The sequence below is a fragment of the Contarinia nasturtii genome, unplaced genomic scaffold, assembly GCF_009176525.2.
Source record: "Contarinia nasturtii isolate CC-2019 unplaced genomic scaffold, AAFC_CNas_1.1 Cnas_scaffold_630, whole genome shotgun sequence".
NCBI lineage: Eukaryota > Metazoa > Arthropoda > Insecta > Diptera > Cecidomyiidae > Contarinia > Contarinia nasturtii.
The window spans coordinates 1,619,670-1,629,987 of record NW_022197981.1 but is presented as its reverse complement, the minus strand read 5'-3'; the positions used below and the strand labels follow the sequence as shown (position 1 = coordinate 1,629,987).

Here is a 10,318-nt window from a genome sequence, read left to right as displayed (position 1 = left end):
GCTTCAAAAGAAAAACAAAGTCAATGATTTATTTGCATTAATCACATACACTGTTTTTTTCGTCTCATATTCTCATTCGTAAATGTATTATGAATTTCAAGGGTTTCCATTCCGACATCCAAAGTGTCGTTGCTGTTTTTGGTATCAGCAATTGACAGCTTGTTGAAAATCTTTATGTAATTTTCATTGCAGCATACACAATGATTTATCAATGGCATAAACTATGACAATGAAATGAACTGAGGCTCGACCGAAATCACACATCATTATCAAGTCTGTGGAGTGAAATGCAGAAGACACCACAAGAAAAATCAATTTAACACAAAATGAAATTTGAAGTGCATTTGGAAGGAATAGCGTTGATTTTATGTTATGTTGACACCATCTCTCTTTCTCTTCTTGAGAGATTTAAAGTGACGCTTCTGGAATTTATTTAATTCATTTGAAAATGTAAGGATTCCCCTTTGGTGTTTGAAATGGAATTTCATATGGGTGCGTTTTGTTCACTTTCCACTTTTTCTCTCCTCTATTGCCACTTTAAATAAATATGCAAAACATGATGTAAATGCAGCGAGAAAGTGAGAGACAGAAAGGATGATGGTGCAATAGTGAGAGTGGTGGAGACCGAAAAAGGAAACGAAAGGGGACAGAGATTAGACGTTTATATATTGCGTGCACAGTACATAAGTCAGTATTGTTCGATGAACATGTTTTATTCTTCATTGGGATTCGTTCATCTTTAGTAAATTATATTTAACTTTTCTCTAATGCAATTTAAAATATCGTAATTTGTTCTATAATTTAATCAATTTGCCGTCACGTCGCATGAGTTTGTGGAGCGTGATTCAGTTGTGAATGTGCACAAAAAGAGACTCCACATATGCGGCTCTATTGCATATCCCACACGGATTGTGTGTGAGATAGACATACGCATAGACACAGAGAGAGAAATATGATGTGGTAAGCACATTGAGTTAGACAATACTCAACTTGAGTAGATGTGAAAAGTAAAACAACATGTAACTTTTGTTGAAACTTTCTTACAATAGTAAAAAGTGTTGTTGTTATATAAATAAAATATGTTACAATACCTTCCATTCAAATGTGTATTTCTTGTGATCTTTCTTTGCTTTCATTGATCTTTCTTTAATTTCATACCACATTTTTTATATGAACATGTTGCTCTTTTACTTTAACAAATTTCTTGAGCTCACGAATATTCTAACCGATTCATATATAAGTTTACGTAATTGTGCGTAAAAAAGAGATAACGGATATCTGTCGTTAGCAAAGTGATAAGAATTGACCGGTATATTCTTGGGAAATACAAGAGCACTTCACGTCTCACTGAATAGTAAATTCAAAATAAGCCATTTTGTTTTATCTTTCGTGTGCATTTTTGTTGTGAGAAATGGGCTCAGATCCGATATAATTTAATAGTATGTTGCACAGCTATATCGGTAGGCAATTAGATGACATGCGATGCGAGGACTAGGCTGTAATGTGAGCTTTATTGCTAGAAACCCTGAAATGAGGCCAATTGAAATCAATGCGTTAGAATTGTTCACCACATTTTGTTAGACAATTCAATTGAACTCTTCAAAAGAAATCGCTTCATATGGTCGAACTCATTCAAAATCATCAATGGTTATTTCATTGAATTTTCATTAAATACATAAAATTTGCTTCTGTCGGCGGTTTGAACTGTGACGTATTTACAGGAATGATAGCAATAATTCAGAAACATACTCACACACCAAAATTAATTCGTGTGGTCAAAATTCATTTATATTTAATATTTAATTGATCGGTTGCATGCAATAATGCTGTTATGGTAGTCGATACGAGCGTGGGATGATACGTCCATACCAAAATGATAAACGACATATGCTTGAACTTTATTTACAAAACATCCAAATATACTAAATACTGCGCTTTATGGATAACCACAACTTCACTGAGTATTCAGATTGTATACAAGCATGAAACATCTGGATAAATTTACACCGATTTCTACACATATAATGTACATCGTACAATGAATTTAGTTGATTTATTTTCTATTTTTGGATTATCATTCGTTCATTTCCAAAGGATGCAGATAAAAAGCGAGTGAGAGAGAATCATAGGTACCACAATTGAGATGAATTTATCAAATTTACTCTAATATGAGTGAGAATTTTTGTAACTTTGTAAAGGGGTAACTGAAACTGTTGATGGGTGAAAGAGAGAGGGAGAGAAACTTTCAGAACAGAAACCATGGAGACAATGAACCTGAACTGTGTGTAGGAGTATGTATTAATAAATAATTCAATATTGCGTAGTATTTGAGTATGCGAATTCCTCGATCGAATACACCGAAAAGTCAATGAAACTTAATGCTTGTTGCTGATATATTTTTATATCTCAAAACATATTTTCTCTGGTGTGCATTTTATTTATCTATTCTGTCCGCTTTCTCCATTTATTGGATGACTAAATGGATGATTTTTTCCCATTGCTTAAAATGCAATGCAACCTTATCGGTTCCTTCATTTTATCAATGGAAGATTTTTTAAAAAATACATTAATAAATCTCTATCTTGGTATTATTTCGCATTCATAACATAAGACATGCATTTCGGTTGCTCACTGCTCTCTATCTGTCTAATTAGTTTTTTTTTTCGCTTCTGCGAAATCCTCTTACAATATCTCATAAAATGTAATTACAACCATTAAATTGCAAAAATAATTAGTTAGTCCTTTTGGTTGTTTGAACGTGTTCATGCTTCTTTTTTTTGTTTCGAAGAACGATGCGATAATTGTTACCATACGTCCTCAAGGTAAAAATTGAAAAGGGGGTGGTGTACTTGGAAAAAATCGAGAGGTTTAAGTAAAAAAGCAAATTGTAAGTGTAAAGTGTACTTTTTTGGAAATGAGTAAATAATAAAATCACCTTAAATTTTGTATCAGAATAAGAAGTTGTTAACTGATACTGTATCAGTGATACAGTATGTTCAACAACAACAACAACAATTTTTTTCGTTTTTTTGCTCTTTTAAATTAAAAGAATTCTTTGAAAATGTTTGAATAGTAACACTTCGTCAAGAACGGGGGGCGTAGTCAGACACCTCGGACCCGTGGTGAGGACGAATGATTGTTACGCATAAACTAAAATTCGATGCAGTAAATGGTGTTGTTGTGATGAAAGAGAAAATAAATATAATTACGTGGATAGACTTACCTGCAAGTATAAAATGACTTTGCACATTGCTTCGCCAAAGAACCACGTTTCTGTAATATCCCACAGAACTGTTGTCGGCAAACATAATATAATCACAAGAAGATCGGCAATGGCTAAATTCACAATGAATATGTTGGTTATGGTTCGCATTGACGTATTTGCGTACACCGCGATGCATACCAATATATTGCCAATCTGTACATGAAACGGAAGATCCCATATTTGTGTGTTTCAGCAACAGGAGTATGAGCAGCAGCAGCAGCAGCAGCATGAAGAGAATCGGTACCGAAGTTGAAAAACAACAAATAAGAAAACATGACAAGACAACAGTTAAGCTTAAGATATAACAAAGCCCGAGCAAAAGTTTAAAAGGGAAAGAGTTAAGTGTAAAGAGAATAACGGTTAATAAACATAATAATAACGAAATTAAGAGAGTTATGTAAGCACATATTTCAAAACACGTTCGAATACACATACGGTTGTATGAACAGAAAGCTCAAGGAATACCAACAAGTGAATGCATATTTTACGCATACAAAATGAGCGACCTTCTCTCTACCACACACACGCACACACACTGCTCTGCATATCCTGTGCTTCTGAAGAAACAAAAACTGTACACGATACAAAATAACGACTTAAGCGCGTACATGACATTGCAAACATTTCATTGAATGCACAGGCCATTCACGTCACGAATGAATACAAATTACATCGTGACATTGCTTTCTTTAAGAGATGAACGCATTCTCAGAAAATGTCCACATTTATTCAGATAATGAAATTAACCAATGATATTAAAGCATCATTTTGCGGATTCTGGTGTTTGCCCAAAAGCACGGAAACAAAAAATGATTTTCATAAAAGTTTTCTTCATCGAAACAAATATCAATTGTTAATGAGTTCTATGTAACATTGGCTAATTTTCCTTGATACTTTACCTCTTATCGATATTTTTGATGAGGTGAATGAAGTGGAAATTTATTATCCATTTTAAGAAGATTAAAAAGAGAGAAAAAAAATGTTATATTTATTGAGTTTTCCCTTCGATTGGCTTTCCAAAAATCCTTTTATCAGATTAAATTCAATCCCAAGTATTCAAACGTGATATTCATGATCGAATATTAATTGGCTGTTAAATGACTAACCCGGACAACAGATGACCAACGAAGGCAACAGCTTATATATTCACTCAATCAGTACTCTTTTCTGTTAATATATACTCGATTATACATCAATTTGTACGTTATAATAGATGTTATGTAATAATGATTCCGTTCTGAAGAGTCAATCTCTAAAGACATCATTGAACTTAGTTTGATTCTCTTGCAGCGAAAAGAGTGCAGCTGTTGAGCATACATTTATAAATTCTCTCGAATATTCATTCCACTATTATAATTATGCAATCGATGGAGATTCGCAAAAAACGTCTTCACACTACCCGGTCTACCCCGCTTGCTGTCATTAACAGGTCAAGCGAAAACCGCAAGCCAAAGACATACTCTCTTTTTTCGTAATATAAATAATAAATCTAGTCCTTTCCTCAATTCATTTTAACAAAAGAGGACTTTCATCAATAGACGCGTGTATATTAGTGTAGTATTTGTGGTTGTTTTCATTAATTTTGTGATATGTTATAGTCTTGGGTCAATCTCTTAGATTTAGAAATAATTTCAAGCAAAGATGTTAATATAAATATGACGGTATTGAGAAAAATTGGCAACCGACATTATATCAAAAATCAACAAACCGGCCTCGTTTTTATTTGATTTATTTGTATGATATTAACTTAATTCTTTGAACATCGTATTGATCTCAAAAAAAAAAAAAAAAAACAACAATAGAAACCCTGACAAATTATTAAATTTTTTCAATCAAAATTATGAATACTGATGAAAAAACTTTGATCGTATTGACTTTGACGAAAACGCAGAAAAAACCCCAGCAAAGTGAGTGAAAGAGGTTGAATGAATTTCATTCACTTAGAGCAAGTTATTTAAAAAATTGGAAGGATTGAACGATTTTGTATGTAATTAGCAAACTTTCTCTTTTAATCGATGGGTGGATTATTCGGCCTTTTCTGATTGAAGCACACAAATAATGACACTTAAAGTAATTGTCAAGACGGTTTCCTATTGTCTTGGCCTCTAATCTTCAATATCCGAAATTTCTGCTCAGTTAATAAATTACAAGTGATATAATTGATTACACATTGCGATGAGATGTCAATGACAGAATCAAACCAAAATATACTTCGAAACAAAATAACACAAAGGCGAGAGAACGACGAAAAAGCAACAAAACACCCGAGCAGACGAAAAAGGTTCGACTGAAAACTGTATTGGAAACCTTTTTGTATGCACAACTCTCACTCACACCCACATAAACGCGGCACATTTTCATTTTGACAAAATCGTACAGACGAAAAAAAACGGCAATAAAAGCAAACCCCCATTTTTCCTTCAATCCTAGTCAATGATGCGTCGGAACTTACTGCTGGCAAGCTGCTAGCTCAACAGAAATAAAGCGGTCAATATATACAACATTTCTGCTGTAAAGCGAAAAGAAAACAGAAATAATACGCATGCAAATAAAGTGCAAACCTAATTTTTTGTCCTTCGTTTTTTCTTTTCGTTTATTTTTGAAGACAATTCAACCCCATCATAAAAAGCTTGAATCGATTGCAATCCATGGTATTCGCAATGAGCTTTTCGATATATAAAATTACTAGAATAAACTTATCAACACATTCACACACATAAAATACATGAATTTAGAATATTCAATAAGAAAATAAAACGAATCAAATCGACCAAAGAACGATAAATAATATAAATAAACGGAAAATTGCTTAGCACAACCGAAAATAAAGCAAACAACACCTTAATCAAGAAATTGGAAATTAATGGTAAAACTTACCGAACCAACAGCAAATACAAGCGTATGAAAACCAACTAAAACCCATTCACCGGGCGTTGGCCAAATATATTGATCTAACATTTCTCGATATTCTTCATAAGTAAGATTACACCAGTCTGGATTACCAACACACGTGTCATTCCCCTGATCACATATAATTGTAATGTTGTTGGTGTTGTTTGTGTTCGCCTCGATTGAAATGCATGCTGTTTCATTTGATTTATCAATGATTGGTAGTTGGGTGGATTGTAATTCTTCATCTGCATCTGGTTTTATGGTTAAATCAAGATATTGGTCCGATTGCAAAAGATTTGATGCCATATTCACTGTCATATCCGTATCATCCGATGCATAATTTACATAGTCATTTGTAGTGGTATCACCAAATGTCCTTGTACTGCCTTGTTCATTTCAAAATACACATAATTTTAATTATGGTTAAAGACTTTCATTTTACAAATTTAGGCATTTGGTATACAGAAAAGGTTAAACAATAACTTACTTGCTATGGTTGGATTTGCAATAATGGCATCACTATCATCACCACTACTAGTACCACCATCAAAGCCAATGATCTCTGTAACTCCACCTCTTGGTATCGATGAATCAATAATCCCATTTTGCGTTGATTTTACATTATTTGAATCTTTTGTTGTCGCTGATAAAATGGATTTGGTCATATTAATTGCATCGGTTGGTGTTGGTGTCACCGTCACTTTTGCTATCGAACGTATCTTTCGCTTACCATTCCAGCCACCATTTAACTCGATACTTTCATACTTAAACATCATTGATGTGATATCTTTGTCATTGTTTGAAATCTGTGTTACTGCGCTGCTCTTCTGGCGATTATTTTTAAAGTCCATATTTTGCAAAGTCCTTAAATGGTTATCTGAATAAGAAGTCATTTCGTGTAAATTTGTCGTCGATGCTGAAATTTGATTTAACTTATTGGTTTCGTGTGTACTATTGTTAAGTGATTTTTCATCGATTGTTGTGGTGTAAGTAGTGTGTCGATGCAATGGTTTTCGCTTAAATTTGGCCCACACCACCCTTTCATCTGATTGGATCGGACATTTTTTACTGTATTCATTTAACTGTTGTGTACTGTTGCTAACGGCATTAAATCCATGGATTAGTGTCAAATGTTCACGTTTTTGTACAATTTTTCGATTATTCAGCTTATGTTTTCGCTTGAATTTCTTCGAGTATTGCTGTTGGCGTGCACAAATTTGCATGCAACCAAATGCTCGTAATTTTACCAACGTTTTTCGATTCAAACAATTGCACAATGTAGACGAAGAACTCTCTTGAACATTTGTTGAATGATCGATGGTGAGAGCAGAGGCGGCAACATGCTTGGTCAAGAGGCGATTTGATTTCGATACTAATGGCATTGAAATGCTTCGACCTCTAGCAGTCGCTTTTTGCGATGGCGGTAATAATTCATTGAGAACAATTTGATGTTGGTTTAATGCAGGCAATAAAACTACTTGTGACCCATCGACACCATTCAGTTGATCATTTAAAATGTTCATTTCATCAACGACCGTGTGGTCGGACGTCGATGCCATAATTGTGCTCACAATAAATAGATGTATAAAAAAAATTGATGTAAATGTTATACATTTTTGATGATAGTAACAATGGCAACATTCACGATGCTGATGTACACATTTAATCGCATTCAAATGCGATTTCTTTTGTATTCTCTCGTTCTGATGATGTTTCAACATTTTGCGTATTACAATGCGATTTCCTATTTTTTCTTTAAACGCACCAAAACACGCTCCGAATTTAGTTAAAAATACTCTTTTTAAGATTACAGTTTGAATATTCGGAAATTTTATACATAAGATTATTCATATAAGGTTTTATTTTATGTTTACACTTGCATTTATATAACAGCATATAGATATATAAAGAGGATGTTTGTCGAAATTGTAATCAGTAATAATCGCTTATACACACACTGAATTGAATGAGTTCACACAGTGCCGCGATGCAATATTTTTGGTCGTACTCAATATTAAATTTTTTTGGCTGGCTTGCGCTTATAAGCTATTTTGGAGATGCGTCGGTGTTGGTACACTTATATTACCATTTTACATTTAGTCCATTGTAACTTGTACTAAGTTTCTGTTGCTTCGTTTTTTTTTTGCTTTATATCACTTTCAATCTTTTCTTATTCGCGCATATAAAATATATTTTGTGGATTGTGCGAGTAAACGCTTATTAGAAATGTTACCGGAGTGTTTTTTCCGATTGAACTTCAAATTTAAGTTGTGATTTGTGCGCTGTTGCTGTTGAATGTTTCTACAGTTTTTTTTCCTTTTTCGTTTTATATAATCATTTGACGGTTTTCCTCTATGCTTTTTGATATGTTTTCATTTTCGATGCTTTCTTTTTCACTCATTCATCAAAATCATACGCATTTTCATGGTGATTCTCGTGAGAATCACGAAGTCAGGATGTGTATGTTGCGATGGCAGCGGCACAGAGTCACAGCTGGAACATACAGTATCCGATGTGTATTGTATTTTATTATTTGACTTGACGTGCGCTCAGCCATTTATTTCTTCATCATGTTGATGGTGATATCGTGTGCCGTATGCTTCTTATATGTTTTATATAGCCGCCGAATGTTTATGTTTGTTATTTTCTTCTTATTATTATCGTTATTATTTTGTACTCACTTAGTATTCCGCGATTTCTTATTTGAATTTCAATTACTGGCACAACTTTTTTTTTTCGCATTTAAATTAAATTTATTCCATTAACTTTCTTCCAGAAACACATGTACGTTTCCACTGATTTCACGTTGACAAATTTTCAATCTGGTTGTTCGTGAATAACACCATATCAAAATCGATTGCAATTTTTTGTTGATGATTGTGATTGCAATGAAGTAATTTTTCTGCTCTTGAAATTGCAATGACAATGTGTTATTGAATATACGACGGTGTGATGTGTAAAAAAGGTTTCAAATTCTATGGAATGCAATAATGTAATAGTCAATATACTGTAAGATTGGATACATATGCCACAGTTGCCATTTACCGATAAGAATAATTCTAAGAAATGCACACTTTATTATTTTCTCTCAATTTCACAATAAACTGACAAGTGTTGAATATATGCACTTTTGTCATCACATACAAAAAAAAAATTATCAAATTATCTCACAATCTCGTTCGTGCTTTCTTAGGGAAAATGTTACGTGCTTTGCAAAAATCAATGACATCCCCATTACTTGAACAAATGAAGCAAATCGTGTCGCCTTTGTCGTCGTTCGCTGCATTCACTGCTTATTATTTCAAATAGTTTGCGAGTTGCCCAAACTTCAACGTTCTATTAGCATTCCATCGAAGAATCGTTTTCGCTTCGATCAACACGCATTTCACTATAAAAGCTCAACAAACAACTACTAATCTCTTTTTATTGATAAAAAAAAAATACATTGTCTACAGCATTGAAATGTATACGCGAGTAAATATCAAATTTCAGCACAGTTTCCGAAACAATGTGAACCAAATACACACAACATCGAACAATGTTTCGATTTTGCGTATCGTTCCGGTTCAGTATGTTTTGCGACGAATTTTCTAGTTGTTGTTATTTGCTTTATCGCGGGATGATTCTATTACATTTTATCGCCCTAAAATGAACAAACAACACTTTCATTTCGATTGCCAATCGAACCGAATTTCATGCGGCGCAACAAAATACGCGTTTTGAGAACAATTTAACCGTCTGTATGACCCGAGAAAAAACAAAACAAAATAAACAACACACTTGTAAATGTTATTTATTTTAATAAACGGTTCGCGATATATTGAATAATTATTATAATGGCTATTTTACGGCTTCATCTAATTCACTATTACATACTGCAGATACATGTGCTTATATACTGATTATGATAATAACAATGATGGAACCAACATTTTATGTATTATCAATGCGAACAGATATTCGTATTTAATGCACCAACGCGCTTTTATAAGCTCATTTCAACACAAATGGCACACATAATTATTTCGGGAATCGAATGTTTGATTTGATAATGTGAGGATAGATATTTTCATAAAAAAAATGTCATTTTGTCTTTTAGCTTTTAATCATACATTGAAATTGAGTTAATTCAAACGGTAATCAATCACTTTAACGAAATTC

At 33.3% G+C, this 10,318-nt stretch overlaps 1 protein-coding gene across 3 annotated transcripts in view; it reads right to left on the bottom strand.

Annotated features, from left to right (window-relative positions):
- LOC116340015 overlaps nucleotides 1–10,301 on the bottom strand; it is a 20,680-nt gene extending 10,379 nt beyond the window's left edge. Inside the window, exons 1-3 of one of the 3 annotated variants that reach the window (XM_031766145.1) lie at nucleotides 6,645–10,301; nucleotides 6,143–6,543; nucleotides 3,224–3,418 (exon numbers count right to left, since the gene is read on the bottom strand). In XM_031766145.1, the coding sequence (XP_031622005.1) occupies nucleotides 3,224–3,418; nucleotides 6,143–6,543; nucleotides 6,645–7,878 (1,830 nt within the window). In that variant the 5' untranslated portion in view covers nucleotides 7,879–10,301. The remainder of the gene's footprint in view (nucleotides 1–3,223; nucleotides 3,419–6,142; nucleotides 6,544–6,644) is intronic. The other 2 variants (XM_031766143.1, XM_031766146.1) reach the window with 2 other exon arrangements.
- Nucleotides 10,302–10,318: the final 17 nt, after the last annotated feature.